Raw genomic sequence first — 22,445 nt, forward strand, 5'->3', positions numbered from 1 at the left:
AAGCAACACTTTTTGTCTATTAAACCATACTTATGGAAATTTATTGCATATCCTTACCTTAATAGAAGTAAGTCAACAACAAAAAGTATCTCTCTGAATGTCACTATTTTGAGATAAATGAATACGCTGTACCCCAAAGTTGACATCACCAAAATGCACAAAATATTCCCACTGTGAAATGTTTCTTATCTCCTGCAGGCATAATTAATCATTAGCTCTTTCCTGCTCTCTGGGGCACTGATGTATAACTTATATCAATGTATTTGCTTAAGCCCTTCTTCATCTTTTGGGTTGTCATCTAGTGACATTGTAGATAGTTTCGTTTTTATGCTATGGCAGATCAATTTTGTAAAAAGGTACCATCCATTCCTGAAATTTGAGGTTAAATAAATCTGATTTTAATGGTAACTTTACCACTGTTTAGGTGTGTGACTCTGGGTAATATACTTAACCTTTCTAAGCTTCATTTTATTTGTCTCTAAAACAAGCATACTAGGACCTACCACATTGAATAAATGGGATTATTTAAGACCAGATGTTCAAGAAATATGAGTGAATGTTGGTGTATTAAAGTAAGTTAAATTCATACTAAGAAATGTCTCTTTCTCTGGCAGCAGTCTTGCTACCTGCTAACAGTACTTCTAATATTCCCTTCCAAATAGAATTACAGTTTCCTTTATGCATAAAGAATTTTTCTTCCCCCTAAAGACTTCATAAAATCTTATATTGTGAAAAATATTCTTGCCTTTAAAATTCTAGAATCACTGTTTTGAAGCCTCACTTACCTGAGGATTTTACAGCCAAAAAGTAAAATTCAGTCTTGAACCTACTTGCAATCATTTTTCTTCTCACTATCAGAAGAAGACACTCCTTTCCAGCCTTACATGGTACAGTCTGGTTGCCTAAGAAATCTAGAAGATCTTGGAGCCAATGAACTCCAGAACCTAGGACTTTTCTCTATCACTGAATAGAGGCTCTCTGCATACTGCCAACCCTGCTTCACCAACATCCAGCTAAAAATCTTGAAGTGTTACTGACTACTTTATTCTAGGTGGTGAAGGACCTTTTGGAAGCACACTTCCTCTGGCAGACACTCATTCATTGACTGAATCTGACATTGCTAACCCTGTTCTCAGGAGCATCACATTACTGACTAGACTGGAGCTGAACCTCAGGATGAGATGGCAGAATTTTGCTGGAATAGCACAAGACATATGCTGAAGACATGACATGAAGCAAGTCAGACACTGAATCACTTTTCAACAGATAAAAAAGATTAAGTATTTCCAGGTGTTCTGTTTAATTAGTACAGTCCAACAATAACTACAATAAATTGTTTTATGATTTTAATTCAAATAAAAAAATTTAAAAACAAAATCTGCTCTAAATTTTATTTCTTCCCCCACCAAACTTCCCAGACTGAATTATTTAACTACAATAAATATAAGTAACACATATAATCAATGTTAATCGAGTTTTATGAAAATTACATATATTGCCTTTGGTTTATTACATAATAGATACATTATTACAGTTGCAAAATTACATAACAATAGGATATAATATTAGTTCAGGGGAAGGCTAACAGACAGGAACATGTTGTGCTCTGAGAGGCTCTACCCAGCAGCTGACTCAGATACAGACATCCACAGCCAAACAGTGGATGGAACTTGGAGACTCTTAAAGAAAAATAGGAGGAAGGATTGCAGGCCCCCAAAGAGGATAATAACTCCACAGGAAAACCAACAGAGTCAACTAATCTGTACACTTGGGATTCTCAGAGTCAGAACCACCAACCGAAGAACATACACAGGCTGGACCTAGGCCTCCTTGCCCATATGTAGCAGATGTGCAAGCTTGACCTTCTTGTGGGTCCTAAACAAGTGGAATGGGAATTATCCCAGAAGCAGTTTCCTGTATGTGGGTTATGTTCCAGCTAGGCTGTGTTGTCTGGTCTCAGTGGCAGAGAAAGCTCCTAGCCTCACACAGACTTGAAGTGAAGTAGGGAGTGAGGATGTGGGAGTGAATACCCAGGGGTTCCCACCTGCTTAAAGGTGAAGGAGATGGGATATGGGGAAGGTTTGTGGGAGAATGGGAGAAGATAACCACTGGGAGAGTGAGCAGGATGTAAAGTAAGTAAGTAAAAAACAGAAAAAATAAATTAAATTAAAAAGAAAGGCCTTTCTCTGCCTCAAATACTTGGGCACGGAAAAAAGTTCCTGACTAGAACACCAATAGTTTATGCTCTAAGATCAAGAACTGACAAATGGGACCTCATAAAATTGCGAAGGTTCTGTAAAGCAAAGGACACTGTCATTAGGACAAAACGGCAACCAACAACTTGGGAAAAGATCTTTACCAATCCTACATCTGATAGAGGGCTAATATCCAATATATGCAAAGAACTCAAGAAATTAGACTCCAGACAACCAAATGACCCTATTAAAAATGGGGTACAGAGTTAAACAAAGAATTCTCAACTGAGGAAATTCAAATGGCCAAGAAGCACCTTAAGAAATATTCAACATCCTATTGCTGATTTTAGGCTTATGGCTGATTTTAGGCTTATGGCTGATTTTAGGCCTTCAGTGTGGAGTGCCCATGACATCTCCTCCCTTCTCCAAGTATAGAAGGGCCGTGGTGATTCTAATCTTGCCAAGGCAGGGATAAACGCTTGACCTCCAGTAATTAAAGGGTACCTTATAATAGCTCTGGTCCTCCTGTTGTTCTGAAAGATGTATGTACTTCCGCTGAACACCTACGCTCCTGTGTCATCCCCTTCCCCACATCCTGCATTTTTGTGTTTATAACCCCTGTGATAAAAAGTAAAAAATATAATTTGATAATAAAAAAAAGAAGTGCTCAACATTCTTAGTCATCCAGGAAATGCAAATCAAAACAACCCTGCGATTCCACCTCACACCAGTCAGAATGGCTAAGATCAAAAACTCAGGTGATAGCAGATGCTGGGAAGGATGTGGAGAAAGAGGAACACTTCTCCATTGTTGGTGGGATTGCAAGCTGGTACAACTACTCTGGAAATCAGTCTAGCGGTTCCTCAGAAAATTGGACATATTACTACCTGAGGACCCAGCTATACCACTCCTGGGCATATATCCAAAAGATGCTCCAACATATAACAAGGAAATATGCTCCACTATGTTCATAGAAACCTTATTTATAATAACCAGAAGCTGGAAAGAACTCAGATGTCCTTCAACAGAGGAATGGATACAGAAAACGTGGTACATTTACACAATAGAGTATTACTCAGCTATTGAAAACAATGAATTCAAGAAATTCATAGGCAAATGGATGGAACTAGAAAATATCATCCTGAATAAGTTAGACCAATCACAATAGAACACACATGGTATGTACTCACTGATAAGTGGATATTAGCCCAAAAGCTTGCAATACCCAAGATACAACTTACAGACCACATGAAGCTCATGAAGAAGGAAGACCAAGTGTGGGTGCTTCAGTACTTCTTAGAAGGACTAACAAAATACTCATGGGAGCAAACATGGAGACAAAGAGTGAGACAGAAACTGAAGGAGGGGCTATCAAGAGACTGCTCTGTGGTGGGAAATATTTAAATCTCCAACCCAAATATGAACACTACACTGTTCCCCAGCTATGAGACCCTTATAACTTGAGGGTTTTCCAGACCCCACGTCTGTCCTTCTACCTCCTGCTTCCCAGTCATCCCCTCTGTCCTCCTCTATCGTCTTCTCGCCCCTCTTTTTCTCTGATCCACCTGGGTATCCATCACATGTGCAATCACCAGAGGCAGACGCTGATGTGGATGCCAGGAAGTGCATGCTGACAGGAGCCTGATATAGCTGTCTCCTTAGAGGTCTGCCAGAGCCTGATATATATAGAGGCAGATGCTCACAGCTAATCATTGAACTGATCAAGGAGTTCCCAATGGAGGAGTTAGAGAGAAGACTGAAGGAGCTGAAGGGGTTTGCAACCCCATGGGGAGAGCAACAATATTAACCAACCAGAGCTCCCAGGGTCTAAACCACCAACCAGCCTAAGAACACATAGAAAGGGACCCATGGCTCCAGCTGTATATGTAGGATGACTTTGTTGGGCATAGGTGGGAGAGGAGGTCCTTGGTCCAGTGAAGGCTGAATGCCCCAGTAGGGGAATTTAAGGGCGGGAAGGTAGGAGTGAGTGGGTGGGTGATGGCACATCCTCATAGAAGCAGGAGGACAGAGGATGTGATGGGGGTTTCTGGGGGGGGGGAATGGGGAAAGGGGATAACATCTAAAATGTAAATAAAATATCCAATAAAAATTAAATTTAAAAAAAGAGATTTTTGTAACTACCTCAATAAAAGTTTTATGTAGCAAAAAAATATTTAAAAGATTTCAGTTTTCTTTGTCATGTATACATACTTTGTTCTCATATATTGATCACTTTGTGCTGTGTCATGATATTTAATATTCCTATCAATTCTCTGACAATGGTATAATTGGTGTCTACATTTTACAAGAAAATGTAGAAAACAGATGGACAGAATTTCAAAAGAACTTCTTCAGGACAAAGATTTGTATTGTCAAATGAACTGGTTTGATTTTCTAGCTTGTTTGTGGCTCTGTGACTAACCCCAGGGTTGACAAAACTAAAGACAGGACAGAATAAACATTTATAGTCACCATCCTTCTGCATGGGTACATTCTTTCTGAACCATAATCAAGGTTTACAAGAATTATTTTTCTGAAGAGCAGGCAACAACTCTTCTCAAATGGGCTTTAAATGAGACTACCCAGATGGAAGCCATCTAAGCAATTTGTGGAAAGTCCTTAGTGTTTAAAGATAAGTTCTGTATGGCTTGGGTGTCGCTCTTTTTGTGAAACACTTTAAAGCACATTGTATATGTAAAGTAATTGGCATGACCCTTGAGGGTTACAATTACTTTTCGTTATTTCCTTTCAGGCTTTTAACTAAGCTTGACAGCAAGTTCAAATGTGTTCCTCCTTCTCTCCAACTTCTTTTGATGTGTCTTATTTTGGGGATTTCAAAATCATTCTCCAGTCTCCACTCTTTTTATTCTATACACTTTTCATCCTGCAGCATATTTTCTTCCTTGTTTTAAGCACTAATGCTGACAAGAAGGGTCTTCTCATTGTATTCTTTCTTGCCTTTTCAAGTGGCTTCTCTAGCAAAGGTACAACTGCTCTCAAAGTGTAATGCCTTTACATAAATATTTTTGTGCTCTCTGTTGAAAGTGGTTATTCTAGTCTGAAAAAGATCTTTGAAAATCTGACAAAATAGCAAAGAATCAATATACAAAATTTAACTGAATATACTCTCACATCTGAAGGCAGAAATGATTATGATTAAATTCAATTTCTGGAGTCTTAAGGCCTGAACGACTACTATATCACTGTGTTATTTGACTTTCTATTGGTAAAGGGTCATTTTTGGTCTAGCTGGACTATAGCCTGCAAGCCACTCTAATAAATATGTTTTATACTCTAATAATTATACATATATACACATATATATTCATGTATTTATATATGTATATACACATATATATATACATATACATACATATACATATCTGTTACTCAAGATAACCCTAATACAGTGACTAATACCTGATTAATACCCCATCTTTCAGAATCTTCTTTTCTATTGGCTTTTCCTTATTACTCTGATAAACCCTTCTTATAACTCTTATTCTTTTAACCTTAAGAATATGTCCATTCTTCTTCTAATAGCCAAACTATTATTATTGCATCACTCTAAAAGTTGTGCAGAAAAATAGATAACTGATTGGCATTATAAAGCTCAAGTAAAAACAAAATTAGAGACTACTACATTTTAAACATGTGTGGACCAGTAATTACACTTAACATATATGAATTCACAGATATATCTTAGCATCTATAAGATAACCAATCATGTGTTTGTTCTTTCTAATCATAAAATGGTAAAATGGGAACATGTTAATCAAAAACCAAAAGTATAAACAATTATACAAAAGTGTAAATGTATTTTTTCATTAATTGACTTACTTTACATCCTAATCACAGCTTTCCCTCCCTCCTCTCTCCCGATTCTCTCTCCTCCATGCTCCATCCCCTCAGAGAAAGGGAGGCCTCCCATAGATATCAGCCCTCCTTGGCCTATCAAGTTACAGCAGGATGAGGTGCATCAAGGTACTAAACAAGGCAGCCCTTCTGTTGTTAGGGGTCCCTCATGAAGATCAAGCTGCACATCTGTTATATATGTGTAGGGGATCTCTGTCTGTTCATCCTATGCATCCTTTGGTTGGTGGTTTATTCCCTGTGAACCTCTATGGGCCCTAGTTAGTTGATTCTGTACATTATGGTGTCCTTGATTCCTCTGGCTTCTTCAGTCTTTCCTCCCCCTCTTCCACATGATTTCCCTAGGTCCACGTAATGTTTGGCTGTGAGTCTCTCATTCTGTTTCCATCAGCTGCTGGGTGAAGCGTCTCAGATGTCAATTATGTTAGGCTCCTGTCTACAAGCATAGGAGACTATCATTAATAGTGTCAGATATGGGCTCTCTCTCTCTCATGTCATGGGTCTCAAGTTAGGTCAATCATTGGTAAGACATTCCCTCAATTTCTATTCCAACTTAATCCCTGTACATCTTGTACGCAGTACAAATTGTGGGTGTAAGGTTTTGTGTCTAATTTGAAATCTTCCTTTTGAAGTCTTACTTGATTACAGAAGGTGGTCATTTCAGGTTCCATATCTATTGCTAGGAGTCTTAGCTAGGATCATCCTCATAAATTCTTGGGAGTTTCTATTGTTCTAGGTATCTAGCCCATCAAAGAGATGTCCTGCTGTACCCTTGATTCTAGTACTCTCTCCCAGTTCTATGTTCTTTAGTCAAAAATGTAATGGTGAACACACAAAACAATTGAACTACAAGATAAGGAGATCATGACACAAAACCTATGAAATGTGGTTAAACTAGTAGTTGTAGGAAATTTTATAGCCACAAATGTGTATATCTATAAGAGAATAAAGGTGAAAAGTAATTACCTGAGAATTGATCTACATTTAAATGGGTATAGTAGAAAAAGGAAAAATATATTGTCAATCTCCCACATCACAGCTTTATTGTGTTTATCTCAAGAAGGTTAGTTTAGTCTAATAATAATGTGTTATATAAGTACTTCTTATCAAGAACTTGAAGCTGCATGCTACCAAGTGATCTCAGCGAATACAAACAAATGTTTTATACAAAACAGTACTCACTTAAACTGTGTGTAGGATTAAAAAGATGATACAGTGGTTGAGAGCACTAGCTGCTCTTGCAGATTCATGCAGGACAAGCATTCATACACATTATTTTAAAAGCATACTATGTACTACAGTGCTCATAGATAAGCTCTCACCTCTTAAATTTAGCATTCATAAGGTATCTGTACCAAACACAAGTGCCTAAGATATATGAACATGTAATTCATCCCTTCTATAATAGAATAGAACTGAGGATTGTAAAATAAGAATGCCAGAAAAGAAAGTAATTCATAATGGATTTTGTCAACAACAACAACAAAATCTAACTGGTCTATAACATGTTACATCTCCCACAAAGGAAACTCTGGCAATATGATGGAAGGAGGAAGGAGACTGCATAACACATGATCATGACTACAGTGTAGGCGATACAGTGTCCAGAACATCAGTCTAGATGGGAGTAGAGCATCATACAGCTCACATGCTTTGTTCCAATTCTATGAAATTTTACAAGAGGGAACACTAGCCTCACATATTTGTTAGGTATCAATATTTGAGAAAGGGATTAGCCAGAAGAAAATGATCAAACCTACCACTCTGAAGAAAGACACCCCTGTAAAATCTACATAAGCCACACATCAGTTCCCTTCACTCCTATTTATTTTGTATTGGATCTTTAAAAAGAAGAGATGAAAATAAAATTAATGTCTTTGAACCATAGACATTATAGCACTTCATGTTAATTTATTTTTTGTAGATAATTTTTCTTAACACTAATAAATCACAGAAGGCAAGTAAATTAACAAGTATTTGATTTTAATCAATTATTCTTAAGATTTCATATTTGCAGAAGTATAATTTTGAGTGAGTTATATGAACTTGAGTTAGAATATTCTTAGTAAGCCCAATTTCTCGTCAAAGTCATCCATAAAGTAATTAGCATAGTAGAACTTTTTATCTGTGTTATTTACTTAGAAACATTCTTGACATCACCAAACTCTTGTGTGTCCTTATTTTCAAACTGGCAACCCTCTCAGGTTTTTTTAACCCCAAATTAACTCATCTACTTAATAAGCATTAAATGCCACATCAATGCCAAGTTTATGCTAGGCTCTGAACAATAAAGACAAGTATGATGAGTCATGTGACCTAGAATTGCTTCCAGTTGTCTCTATCTAGTCTTTCCTGTACTGCTCACCAATCATGGTGTATCTCAGTAGAAACCTCTCAGTCTTCATGTCTCTTGGCTATCACAGTCTAATGTATCATCATGAAAATTACAACTCAACTTCTTCTCTTGGTTTGGTGTGTAAGGACCAATTATAATCCCATCATTCCTCATATAAAAAAACTCTAGATACATACCCTTAGGAAATTATAAGAAGGAAAAGCCTTCAACATCCTTGCCATAACCTGAAAACTTGCCAAAATGAAGCAATTAAATTCAAACAAAGTAAGAACTTACTTTCTTATAAAAATCAGATCATTAAGAGTGCTAAGTCTAGCCTAGTCACAGATGCCCATAACATCATCTGAGGCAGATGGATTTGAACAAAAGGATCACAAGCTCACTGTACTACACAGTGAGTTCAATAGAAGCTAGCCTGAGTAACTTAGTAATATTTTAGTTTAATATAAAAGATAATAAAATGAGTATAAAAATACAAGGAAATAAAAGAACTTTTGCCTGCTCTAAGTTCAATCCCTGGTGCCATAAGCACAAGTAGATTTTCCTAGTAACATTTGTGCTCTGTTTTATTGGTGGACACCAAAGCCTGAAACAAAGATCTCCATTTCTACCATTGAATATAGGTTCCTTGAAATGTGCCTTAAGACGATTATCAAAAGCATTTAGTAAGTCTCATGGGAGATGAAGGAAGATAAACCAAGGAGTCTCAGAGGTCCTGGCAGTAGGAACAGTGGGTTTCACAGTGTGGTAGAACTATGTACTAGCAGTTTGTAGACAGAGTTTCTATGATGTAACTGATGCACTAACTAAATCAGTTATATCACCATTGTACAAAGTGCTTGATATACATATGCAGTCAATATTTAACATGATTAAGAGAAAAGGATCATTTGGCTGACAGTTGTGGAGGTGTAATCACACATTCTGTTAACCCATTGCTATGGGCCTATGGCTAGGTGGCACTGCATGACTGAAATATATGGCAGAAAAGTCATTATTGACCTTGTGACAACAATACGTAACAGAGAAACTTAAAAGAATTCAAATTCTAACTTTCCCATTCAAAAGCATGAATCAAATTAACTAAAGAGTTCTCATTATGCCCAACTCTAAAATTTCTGCCACTTCCCAAGCCTTAACATGTGGTACTTTGGGGTAGTTAAGACCCATGATGAATATTATTTTTTGGAATCACATATTCCTAGCTAAAGTTATCTTCATTGATATGTAAAAAAACCACTCAGCATGCTTTGCCACAATTGACCAGAGACAGTTGAATAACAGAACTGACCAAATCCTCCACACAGTCATTGAGGCCTCATGGACAAACCACCTTTCACACTTGCTCCACATGTCACAAAAGACTAGTCCAGTTCCTATCACAAAGGACAAACCAGTTTGATAAGGTTAGTCATAGGTCCAATTTAAACATCATGTCTTCTGCTTTCCCAAACTTCTGAAGTATCGCTTATAATGAAGGCTGGCCAGCAGTCTAAAAATATAAATTTTGCAGTCTGTATTTAACATGGTTTCTGCTTGTAATCAGAGAAAAGAAAGTAACAATAAAAATATAAATAAACCAAAATTTTGTCTCTATGCATGTAGAAAATTATGAAAATAATATACTTTATAAGAATGGGTCAAAAGAGTTATTACATCCATGACTATGTAGACAATAAAAAAGATGTAATGTGGGCTTACTTATCCATCACAGCTGAGAATAACAATGAATCATATACATAAAAGAGGTTTATTAGCACTCTGTAGTTCAGAGAATTGTAGGTAAAAATAACCTGGAGAAGTTCCTGGAAATAATAACAGTTGACTAAATAACTAAGAAATGAATTCTGAAAATAAAAAATAAATGTGCCTTGATGTGTTTGACATAGAAGTTGAGCATGTGGGCATTCCTAAAATAAAAAATAAAGGCTGTCTCTCTGTAAAAATATTTAAACAAACAAACAAAAAGAAACCTAATTTCCTGCTCAGATCCTGAAGAAACAGGTGAGAGGGCAAGATATGTTGATGTATTGAGGCATGCAATAGTTAGCCAGGCAAGGGTCAGACCAGAAGAAGCTGTACAAAAGAATGTGGAGAGTGTAGCAAATAGGTCCAATAAAAAAGCAATCCAAAAAAGCAATGGCAATGCAGAATACATTGTGAAACTGTGCAAACAACCAAGCATATTAAGAAAATTCAGAGATGAAGTCAGAAGTTTGAGAAAAAAACACACAAAATCACTATACACTATATAACTAACTTGCAACTACTTAGATGGCTGAAAATAATACATATACTACATATTGCCTTAAAGATTTTGCAACCATTCTGGGCCTGAGCCAAGGGAAGTACATGCAAGGTAGAGAGGGCATAATTAAGAATAGTAAATCTTTATGTATTTGTTATTATTATTTTTTTGCAAAAAGGAAGTCTATAATGGGCAAACATGAAAACTATAAATTTCAGCCTTAAAACATTGTCATTGAGTCTCCATCTGTTACAAAAATGAAAATCACTTTGATGAGGGGTAAGAGATACACTTATCTGTGGATATAAGCACAAATATTTAGATTATAGTTAGAAATTGTATTGATTTCAAAAAATAGCTGTAGTTGGGTCTGTTTTAGGGTCTATGTCCTCTTGATCCACACTGATCAAAATGGAGAGGAATGACACAGTTCCAACTGATACATTTACATGACTTTTTTTATTTGATATTTTATTTATTTACATTTCAGATGTTATCCCCTTTCCCCATCCCCCCACATAAACCCACTATCCAATCCCTCCACCTCCTCCTTTTTGCTTTTATACCATATTAATTACATGCAAGTATTAAGATCAGTGCTAGGTTGAGGAACTAGCAATACAATGGGTGCAAATAGTCAAGAAACAAGCAAGACAATAAGCACAAATAGTCAAAGAACAAGCAAAGCAGTAACAAAGTTCTGTGAACACTCCTGTGATAACTATTTCTAAGGGCTGATCAGGATGAGCAAAATTTCTGAGCCTACTTCCCTGTCCTAGCCCAAAGTCATTTTCATGCCTGAAGCCTACTTCTTTGTTCTAGCCTAAGATTTATATTCCTGCCTAAAGTTACTTTTTGGTTCTAGCCTAAGATTTAGATTACTGCCTGAAATTACTGATTTGTTTTAGCATAGAATTTAGATTCCTGCCTGAAATTACTCCTTTGTTCTAGCCTAATGTCAGATTCCTGTCTTCAGCCCATTTTCTCGTCCTTGGTCAATATCAGATTCCTTCTAAGCAGCCCATTTCCTTGTCCTTTGCCAATGTCAGATTCCTGCCAGGCAGCCCTAAAAGCTCTCCACCTATCCCCCTTTTTTATTTCATAAACAAGACTGAGCCTGTCTTAGGCCATTCTGACAAGAATGCCTTCCTTACCATCATGGAATATGTATTATCAAAAGCAATGCACTTCTGTCTTAGATTGGTAAGGCTCTGTGCAGAATCTTACCCGTTCTTTGCTTGCTGGCCTGTTAAATTAATTACTTGTCTGGGGAGTCTATTTTCAGTTTCAAGTCATATACTTTGGCTGCCAACATGGTGATGTTGTTAAAGAAAAGCTTTCACAGGATGTTCAGGAATAAAAGTATTTCCAGGATAAAAAGGGTGAATGTCGCTGCCTCCTCACCTATGATCTTGGGCATGTTAGAGCTCCTGGGAGTCCAGCCTCCTCTGAATTTTGGGGGATTAGGTGCAGAGCTGATGTTCAAAGTCTTCTCAGTGCACCAGTGCATGCCAGAAGAAGGACTTTTTTTTAATCAATGGGAAGTTGCTTTATTTATTATAGAAAACTGTATTTTTCCTTCATAATATGTTTTCAAGTCTTTTTATTTTATATTTTTTATTTCTTCATTCACTTTACATCCCATTACTGCCTTCTCTCCTGCAATTCCCTCCTGCAGTCGACCCCCCCACACACACACACACAGTATCCTTCCTTCCCCTTCTCCTCTTTGAGGGGGAGGCCTCCTGGTATCCCCCAACCCTGGTATATCAAGTTTCTCGAAGGCTAATCACATTATGTCTCATCGAAAACAGACAAGACAGCCCACCTCAAAGAAAATATTCCACAGACAAACAATAGCTTTTGGGATTGTTAAATCCCTCTCCAGTTTTTTTGGACACACATGAAGACTGAGCTGCACATCTGCTACATATGTTCAGGGGGCCTAGGTACAGCCCATGAATGCTCTTTGTTTGTTGGTTCAGTCTCTGAGAGCCCTTAAGGGTCCAGGTTAGTTGACTCTTTTGGTCTTCCTAGGGAGTTCCTATCCTATTTGGGGCCTGCAATTGTTACCCCAACTTTTTCATAAGAGTCCCCAAGATCTATCCACTGTTTGGCTATGGGTCTCTGCATTCATTTGAGACAGCTGCTGGGTAGAACCTCTCAGAGGACAGTCTGCAGCATAACAGCATATCATTAATAGCATCAGGGATTGGTGTTTGCCCATGGGATGGGTCTCTAGTGGCACCAATTTTTAAAAACTTTACAGACCTAAGCAGAGAATTCTCAACAGAGGAATCTCAGATAACTGAGAAGCACTTAAAGAAATGTTCAAAGTCTTTAGTCATCAGGGAAATGCAAATCAAAACGACTCTGAAATTCCATCTTTTACCAGCCAGAATGGCTAAAATCAAAAACTCGAGTTATAGCACATGCTGATAGCAAGGTAGAGCCAAGGAAACACTCCTCCATTTCTGGTGGGAGTTCAAACTTGTACAAGCACTTTGGAAATGGAGTTGGCAGTTTGCCAAACAACTGGGAATAATTCTATCTCAAGACCCAGCTTTACCACTCCTGGAGATATACCCAAGAGATGTTCTACCATCCCACAAAGACAACTACAACATAAATTTTATGCCTACAGTTCAAAAAATGTATAAAAAAAATGTAGCAGGAAAATTGTAAGAGACAGAGGATCAATATGCTTGCTACTAGATAATATCTCTTAGATATGACAAGGGCATTTTATATGAAATTTCAATATACAACCTGTATAGTGACACCAGTTGACACACAAATGTTTGGAGGAAAATTTACAAGGTCTTATCCCTCAATGAAAAGCTACAGGAAATTAATAGATACTGTAAAAAAAGAATAATTTTTCACCACCGATATGCTTCTTAACAGGTTATCTAATATCAAATGCATGATTTTATGATGTTTTCTGTATTTCCTGTTTCTTTCAGGAGATATATTTCCCCCTGTGGATATTTTTTCTTGAACTCAAAAGTCTCCTTTGGCCTCCCATATGGTGGGATTAAAGTATACACTATCATTAAGCATACTTAATTCACTGAGCCTGTCAATAAAAAGTACTATTTTGATCAAAATTTATTATTACTTGAAAATTCTTTGTTTTTTTATTATTTTTGAAAACTTCCAGAAACTACTTTCAAATGTTACTTTTGCTCTTCCTTTTGTTTCCACAAAATTCTTGCTACATTGAATTGTATACTATAATTTCTCATCCTATTCTTCATATTTTTTTTATATATTGTAAGTCATTTCCTCAGCTTATAATATTACAGGTCCAATTTGCTATTTGTCTCATTAACTTAAAATGTTGTTGTATAATACTATATAGTGTGTGTGTGTGATTTTTAGTATTTCATTAATTTGGAGAAGCTTGGAAGGGTTTAGAGAGAGGTGTAAATGATCCAAAACAGTACTCAAATAAAAAATTATTTTTAAAAGTAAAAATTAAATTAAAAACATTCTCAATTATCAATGTGAATAACACATTAAAGGAAACACCCTAAAGGATTCTGGCTTAACAAGTGGCAACGTAGAATAGTAGTACAACTACTGTTAAGTTTGCAAAGTTAGTTGGTCTTTAGCCCTGGCTAGCCTCACACGCACAGTGATCCTCCTGTTTCAGTCTTGCATGTGCTGGGATTACAGCAATAGCTGTCACACCTAGCTGTTTGTTCCTTTAGAGACTGTCAGGATTTAACCTTGCTTTTCCAGAGAATGAAAAGGGGGAAAAGTAACAAAAGATAGAATTTAAGGGCTCTCATTTGTTCTAGTTGGATCTTTAACAGAAATCATGCATCATTTATAGTTTGGGATACAAATGGGAATACAAGGATGTTAACCATTAGATGCTGAATGTAAAAGCATCTCTACACATTCTTCCTGAGTGATATCGATGGTGACTATCCTATTCTCACCAATATCTGCAGTGTTTACAATGACTCCAAAGCCCTGGCCTTGACTGCTTCAAAACGAAATGACCTTTCCCATTTTTACCCTCTCTTTACTCCATTGACTGAGATAATACCATCATCCTTCTACCTGTGATTGATAAGTTCAGTGAAGTGTCTTTTATATCTTTATGCCACCCGCTTCCTGTGGACACCAGATTCTCAGAATAGAAAGACCTTCTTGTCTCCTCTTTGCCTATCCAGCCCAGTGCCTTATACTAATTCATGGCAGTGACATGTGCCACTATGGCACAGTTAAGACCATATGTTTAGCATTTTTCTTTTGCTTTATTCTTGAGAAATTCTACCAGTGATCACTTAATTCCTACAAAGCCATTTACACTAGACAAACACTGTACTGTCTTGTGAATAAATAAGTAACATATTCTTCATATAAAAAATTACTGAGTGAAAGTATCCTGCTTATATTATTTGTGGTGTATGATTAGAAAAAGAAATATCTGTGTTCTAAATTATGAAAAACTTCTCTGGTTCTATAAATAATAGAGCAAGAAAATATAGATCTTTCAGATTCTCAGTAAACAAACAATACAGGAATTAGGAGGCTTGTGTTAGTATTTTAAGTTTTGGTGAACACAATCTCTGTACATTTGTAATATTTGTTAAAGTGTATTGTAATTAAACATTTACAATCTATTAATAAGAAGGTTAAAATGAAATTGTTTTCCCAGTATCTCTGAGAATTGATAAAAATGTATACAATGTCAGACATTCTGTAAGTTTTTTAATGTTTGTAAAAAGGGCAGTTAAGCCTAACCACACTATACATACTGTTCATAACTTAACTCGTAGGATTTAATGTATTTCCATGTTAGTCCAGGGAGGCTCAAATAATTTTTCTTGTTTTTTTTTTTTATATTCAGATCACAGATTTCCTTCTTCCAACCCCTCCCAGATCCTCCCTCCAACTTCACATTCTTTGTTTTTCTCTCCCTTTTGAAAACAAACTATGTATTTTTATTATTTGATACTGTAAAGTTATAAAACTAAGCTAGTAATTTAAATTAAGATGCTAAGTTCTTGTTATGTGTGACCAAGTATCTTTAGGAAAAACTGTGGAATTTGGTGTTATTTCTCATGTATAAATGTGGTGAATGTGAGTGTGTGTGTGTGTACGTGTATACAGTGGAGTTAAAGCTGATGGTGGATATTTTCCTTAATCATTGACCTTAGTTTTAAAGACAAAATCTTTCACTGAATCTTGAGTTGGAGATTGTGGCAGACTGTCAGTAAGGCCCAGTGATCCACCTGTCTCCTTCTCCCTGGTGCTTGGATTGCAGGCACACACCACCACACCAACCTTTTATGTGGCTGCTCTATAACAAACTCCAGACCTTGTGAACTTGTGAAACAAAGCTTTACAAGTGTGCCATCCCACAACTCCAATCTACTTTCTGTTTAATGAGCATGAAAATGTAGGTATTAACAGTAGTAGCTGTGAGTTTTCTTAAATCAGCCAATGAGGTTATCATTGATTATCTGTTCACTGATGACAGATGCTCTCTTAGAAATATGCTGTCCCTGTCTTTGCAAGAACCGCAAACGATTTCAGCTACCTAAAGACTGAATATAGTGACTAAGTCCTATATTCTGTCTCCTTTAGATTTTTCAAGAAAAAAAAAAAAACTATCAAATATAACCAGCACGCTTCAGTCAAGAACTTTCCTGAGTAGGATAATTATTACTTTTTTTTTTTAAACAAAGGATGAGAACTTATTAAGGCTGACTGTCTTGCTCTTTTTTTGTGATCTTTCTCAAATTTCTTGAGAAAAGCATTCCTTTGAGTACATCCTCCAACTCTTACCATCTGTTCAGAGATGTTTCTCTGTAGTAATTTATCCACACATTCAAACAAACCAGCTTTTGTTTCACAACAGTGTTCTTTTAAAACAGGTTGTCTGTAACCCAGAAATGAATGCTAGAGATATCATAACATAATGATGGAGTGATGGATTTGTTACTAAGCATAGGATCACAAAGCAAGAAGAGGTGAAACTTGAGATGTACTATGTTACTGAAGCTGTACAGGTACATTCGTGTTCTCCAAATAAGTGTCTCAGCTAGCTATCCATGGGGATGCTAGGTACAGGGGTCCTACATGGTGTCTTAAATACAGGGGGTTAGACAAGATTGCCTAGTAATGGTCACTATAATTAATTTTGTTACATAAGAGTAATTGCAGTCATTGCAATCAACTAATTATTATGTATGGGTGGGCATATAGTAGAAGTGTGTGCGGAGGAAGGAGGACAACTTTGTAGTTTTTGATTTCTCCTTCTGCCTATATATGAGCTTAAACTCGAGTAGTATCAGATTCAAGTCATTAGGCCAGTATCCAGAGGCAGCTTGTGAGGTTTTCTCTCTAAGTCATCTTACAGATGTTGAAGAAAATTTTCAAAAATTAGAAGATTCTTTTTATCAAAAAAAAAAAAAAAAAAAAAGCTACTAAAGAAAAAATACCCTTGTATTGAGATGCCTACATTACCTAGCTATGTACCTGAAGGCTTGCAATAAATAGATCTTTCCTTTTAGTGTTTTAAATTTTATTTTATTTTATTTTATTTTATTTTATTTTATTTTATTTTATTTTATTTGTGTGTGTGTGTGTGTGTGTGTGTGTGTGCTGTATGTGTATGTGTGTAAGCACAGCATGTTCTAAAGAGGTCAGTTCTCTCCATCCATCATGTTGGTTCAGAGATGGAATTCAGGTTGCCTGAATGGATGGAAAGTGTTTTTACCTGCTAAGCTATCACCCCAGCTCAAAAATATACTTACTAACAAAATAAAGAGTGGTTTCATTAAGGAATATAGAAGCATTTTGTTGTAGTTTTGGCTCCACAAAAACCAATCCATTAATTCTTGATATTTATAGAATGGAATTAGCCAGGGGAAAATAAATCATAATCAGAAAGGACAGCATAATAGTTATATTGTGACCTACAGTTTTAGAAGTTTCTGTAAGAAGGAAATACCAAGAAGTTAGAGAAAATTTAGAAAGAGTGTAGTTTTAAGGAAGGTAGTTAGTTTCTCTTCTGCTGAGTGATGAGGATATTATAAAAATCTAAAGCTACATGGAAAACCCAAGTTATCTATGATTTTCTTAAGTTTCATGTATCTTACTGAATAAACTCCTAGAACGTTAGCTGTAGGGAAATTAAATATCAAGTTGCATTTCATTAAGTCACTTGCAAAGATAATTTGTTTTGTCAATACATCAAAATAGGTCACAAGTGATTTAAAATACTCTCCCAGTATCTACGCCTAAGGGGATCTGCACTTTTTCTCCTCCTGTGAGATCTCTGTTGCCCATTTCAGTAGTTACTATACATCTTGTTGCCTATGAACTTTGGAATGTGTCAATAAATCGATCCTTGTTTCCAGCATCAGCAACCCTGGTGCCCTGAAGTGGCATATTTCTTGACCATAAGAACTGATCCAGGAATATACTTTTAACTCAGACAATAAAGTAAGCCACATCTCAAACTCATCACCTATCAAGAAAGCAGAAAATGTTATCTCTGTTCCCAAATGTCTTTAAAGTATAGGGAAGCTGGCAGCAGAGGTGTGATATTCAATAACATAACCACTGCCCATTTGGCTGCTGAGCAGTTAAACACTGACTCAGGATTAAAAACACTGACTCCTTGGGATTAAAAAGTATTTGTAAGATAACTCATTTGAAGATGTGACGATTTAAAAAGAAAACAATACCGATATATCTCATTAGTAATTTTATATTAATCACATGTTGAACTGATATTTTTAATGGACTGGATCAAAATCTGTTACCAAGGCTGGAGAGATGGTTTAATAATTAAGAACGCTTGTTGCTAATGCAAAGGACCAAGATTCAGTTTGCAGCACCCATGCTGGGCATTTTACAACCACCAGGAACTCCAGCTCCAGGGACTTCAACAACTTTTGTGACTAACAAACACACACACACACACACACACACACACACACACACACACACACATGCAAGCATGCACATTTAATATCTGATCATGAAATCAATACCATCTCTTCCTTTAGCATTTTTATTGATTTTATTGAGACATAAGTAGATGTCCTATTATATGTATAGCTCAAAAACATTTGCTTTGGTCATCAGTCGTGTCCTTCCAAGCCAAATGCTAATTATGTTTTCAGCCAATCTGAAGCTGACCTAAACTCTGTATCTTTCAGCACATTTTTTTTGAGTTTTTTCTTTTAAATATTCTAAGTATTTAGTTATTTATTAAAAACTCCAAACTAATACTATGATTTTATATTTCATTATACTCTTCAGTTAATATTATTCATATTTTCAGAGACAATGCAAATTTCATTATTTAAATATTTTTATTTAAAATAAATATTCAAACTAGACATGGTAATGTATATCTAAGCCCTAGCCTATTGAGAAGAAAAGCAAGAGGATTAGGAATAATCTTGGCTACATAATTAGATCAAGATTATCTGAGCTGTGTGACAATCATCTCAAAAATACACACACACAAAACGTTCAAAAGGGTTATTAATCTAGGTCTATCATTTCATTAATGTCATTAATATGACAGAACATTACAAGTTAACATTTATACAAATTGACAAAAATCTTTAGATATGGTAAAATAGTGATAATTTTATGATCCTTAAGCATGAACTACAGATGTCTCTAGCATTAAATTGTGTTCTCTTAAATTAAAAAAAAAACATCTATTTTGGAATCTTTTTAACTATGCAAAACAGATTGTCTTGGCATTTCAATATTAAGAGCATACTCTTTTAGTTTACTATTAAGTATCATAGTACATTTGTGCATACAAAATTATGATTATTCATAAAATATGATTGACTAATATGATTATTAGTCACCATGCTGTGGTTGGCTGTACTTATTCCAGTAAAATTTTTTATTGATGAATTTATTTGAATCTATGAGATTTTCCTGGATGCATCAAGTATGACAACAGTTTTTTCATTAAAAAAAGGATTTATTTCCACAAAATAGAACATTTTGGGTTTTTAAGAAGATTTTAAAATAGTGTCTTAGTATTAAGAGCAGATTCACTAGATTTTGCATTTTTGTGGTATTAGATTTTTTTACCTTAAATAATGCAGGTAAAAGTGACTTTATTATTTCTTTTATATAATTATGAAACCCAAAGCCAGACTGTTTTTTCAACCATGGTGACACTGAAAATAATTCAAAACCTGATTCTATAAACATGAAGACAAATATTTAAAATGAAAATCATAATTTCATCTTACCCACTATAATTAAAGTACGTTCAGAGTCTTTTTTAAAAAATGGAAAATGATGGGTTTGCTGGTTTGCCTTCCATTATCAAGGGCATATGATGTATGTAATTCTCCAACCGTTATCATTTTCCAGAACTTGTTATGTATAACAACAACCCAACATCAGTAAAACTTTGTTGACATATTACGGAGCAGAAGGTTACCTGTGTGGAGTCACAAAACCAAAAGGTTATTCAGGTGATGTCTCATTAGACAACTCATTCATCAAGCCTAGAATTTACTTCTAAAATGTAGGTCTTTAATTATGCATTATGTCACAATAAACACTCTTATGTTCATTGTGCATTAAATATCAATTGATTCTGTTTTCTAGGTAATTTATGATTATTTCTTCAGACTACTTGATTATGGTGGTATTTGTTCAATTTTAATAAATACTTTAATGATTATTATTCTGCAGCAAAAACCAATGTAATTTAGCAAAGAAAGGGATAGTCAAGTAAAATATGATGAAATTTTTCAACACATTCAATCAAAGATAGACAAATATCCTCCCTAAATTGTACCCAGCATTTTATTGCACATTTAAATATATTTACCAACAACTTATATAGTAGCTTATAAAATTTGTTTCTGCTCAGTTACCTAATTTAAAATTTGATCATGTGCTGTGCTGTCATGTTACATCTTAGTCAGGGGGTTAAAACACAGTTGTTAAATAAAACTACAGAGAGCACATCATTAAAATACTTGGTGTCTTTTTATAGATGTATTAGGTCCTGACTGAAGCCCTCAAAATTGGATGTACTCAATCTAAACGTACTGTAAAATATCTTCAGTAAAATATAATGGGACACTAACATTTAATTAGCTCTAAAATTCTCCCTTACAAATTAGAATAAAAGATAGTGAGTTGAATCATCTGTCTCTTTTAATGTTTTTAATGGTCTTCTACCTACCATGGTTATAAAACCACTCAAGAATGCATAATTTTAATTCAAAAATAACCTATATTGCCAATTGAAACTTTAAGTATGTATACTAAAAAATAAAATGGTTTTAATTCTTTGAAGTATGTTTTTAAATGAAGAGTTAAATCTTAAAAAAATTTACCAAAGCTTCATGAGTATGTATATGGAATATGAATACACAGAAATAGTTGGTATATATAATTTCATCATTCATCATGCTATTCCTGAATTGTTTATTAGAGAATATTTAAACCAATTCATCCTATATTCTATAACTTTATAAAAAATTATTTCATTGTTATACTATCTCATATATATGTATATATGTACACATATGAATTATATATATGGCTTTTACCAGCAACTTGACTGTTTTCATGTAATTGGAGTAAGTGAAACATTAAGAAAATATTTTTACACTTTCTTGTATGTCCTTTGGCATACTAAAATTATCAATGAAGAGAAGTTACACAAGAGAAGGAGGGCAGTCAATAATGTGTTTTGTTATATTAGAGGGACAGAAAGAAAGAGATAAAAGCTTTCTAGTAGGGCTTTTGAAGTCACACTAAATGTTCATTATGAGGTCAGTTGAAACAATGTAATGCATGCATGGGCCACATGTTTATATCTATGGAACTATTACCCAGAAAAAGCATTTTTGCTGAGAGAATAATTGGTTCCAGTTTTTTAATGAAAAAAGTTAGGTAAACCTGGAATACTTCATGAATTATAGAAACTAAAGTATTTAGATAGATACTGAGAACATTGCCAAATTGGTTAATAGCCACTCTGGAAAGGAAATGATCTTGGCAGTAGTGTCTATTTAAACATCAAAGGAAGTAATAATTATTGTAGCTAGTACAAAGGTGAGGGAATATGTAATATTTCACTCCCTGAATCACTACAAAACTTTCAAAAGGAAAGCACTAAAAACATGCATACTGTCTATAACAAAATATACTGCATTCATCTGTTCTGATTTTCTACCAAAAAAAAAAATGATGAATTGATCAAATCAAGCCAACTCAAGTAAGTTTGTACCAGAATTTTAGCCAACTATGGTGGATGAGGACAAGTATAAACAAAGTAAAAATAAGGAAACAATGCTTTCAGTTTGGGGAGAAGGAAAGGGATAATATAAATCAGGAAATAATGTAAGCATAGAGAAACAGACTGCTTTCTACATGAAAATGAAATTTAAAAACAGATTTATAAGGAAAAAGAATATTAGGATCTTGTCAAACTTCCTCTGACTGGAGTTTCGTTACTGGTGGATATGATAAGGCCTATTTTGGCAACATATCTGAACTGATGGCCAAAGCTGTACTAAATGTCATGCAGGTGATACTGGCCACACATTGCCATGTAAGACACATACACTGATATTTTGAGAAGTAACCAAGGCAAAACTCCTGAATAATGGAAGTGGAAAGATCTAACCATTGTCTCCATATAGAGTACAGTTTCCAGACATGTTGGACAATGATTTCCAAACTTTTAAGAAGATATGTATTTTTCTCTCATCTTTTGGAGATATGAAAGAGTAGTAAG

At 35.2% G+C, this 22,445-nt stretch overlaps 1 protein-coding gene across 3 annotated transcripts in view; it reads left to right on the top strand.

Annotated features, from left to right (window-relative positions):
* Positions 1–22,445, top strand: part of Dok6 (docking protein 6) — a 382,064-nt gene that overhangs the window by 296,615 nt on the left and 63,004 nt on the right. Inside the window, exon 8 of one of the 3 annotated variants that reach the window (XM_076912327.1) lies at positions 1,052–1,377. The exons of 1 other annotated variant lie outside the window; for it this stretch is intronic. In XM_076912327.1, coding sequence (XP_076768442.1) covers positions 1,052–1,221 — 170 coding nt within the window. In that variant the 3' untranslated portion in view covers positions 1,222–1,377. Of the gene's footprint in view, positions 1–1,051; positions 1,378–22,445 lie in introns of those variants that run through there. One more of the 3 variants, XM_076912329.1, reaches the window with a different exon arrangement.

This window comes from Arvicanthis niloticus, chromosome 14 (assembly GCF_011762505.2).
Source record: "Arvicanthis niloticus isolate mArvNil1 chromosome 14, mArvNil1.pat.X, whole genome shotgun sequence".
NCBI lineage: Eukaryota > Metazoa > Chordata > Mammalia > Rodentia > Muridae > Arvicanthis > Arvicanthis niloticus.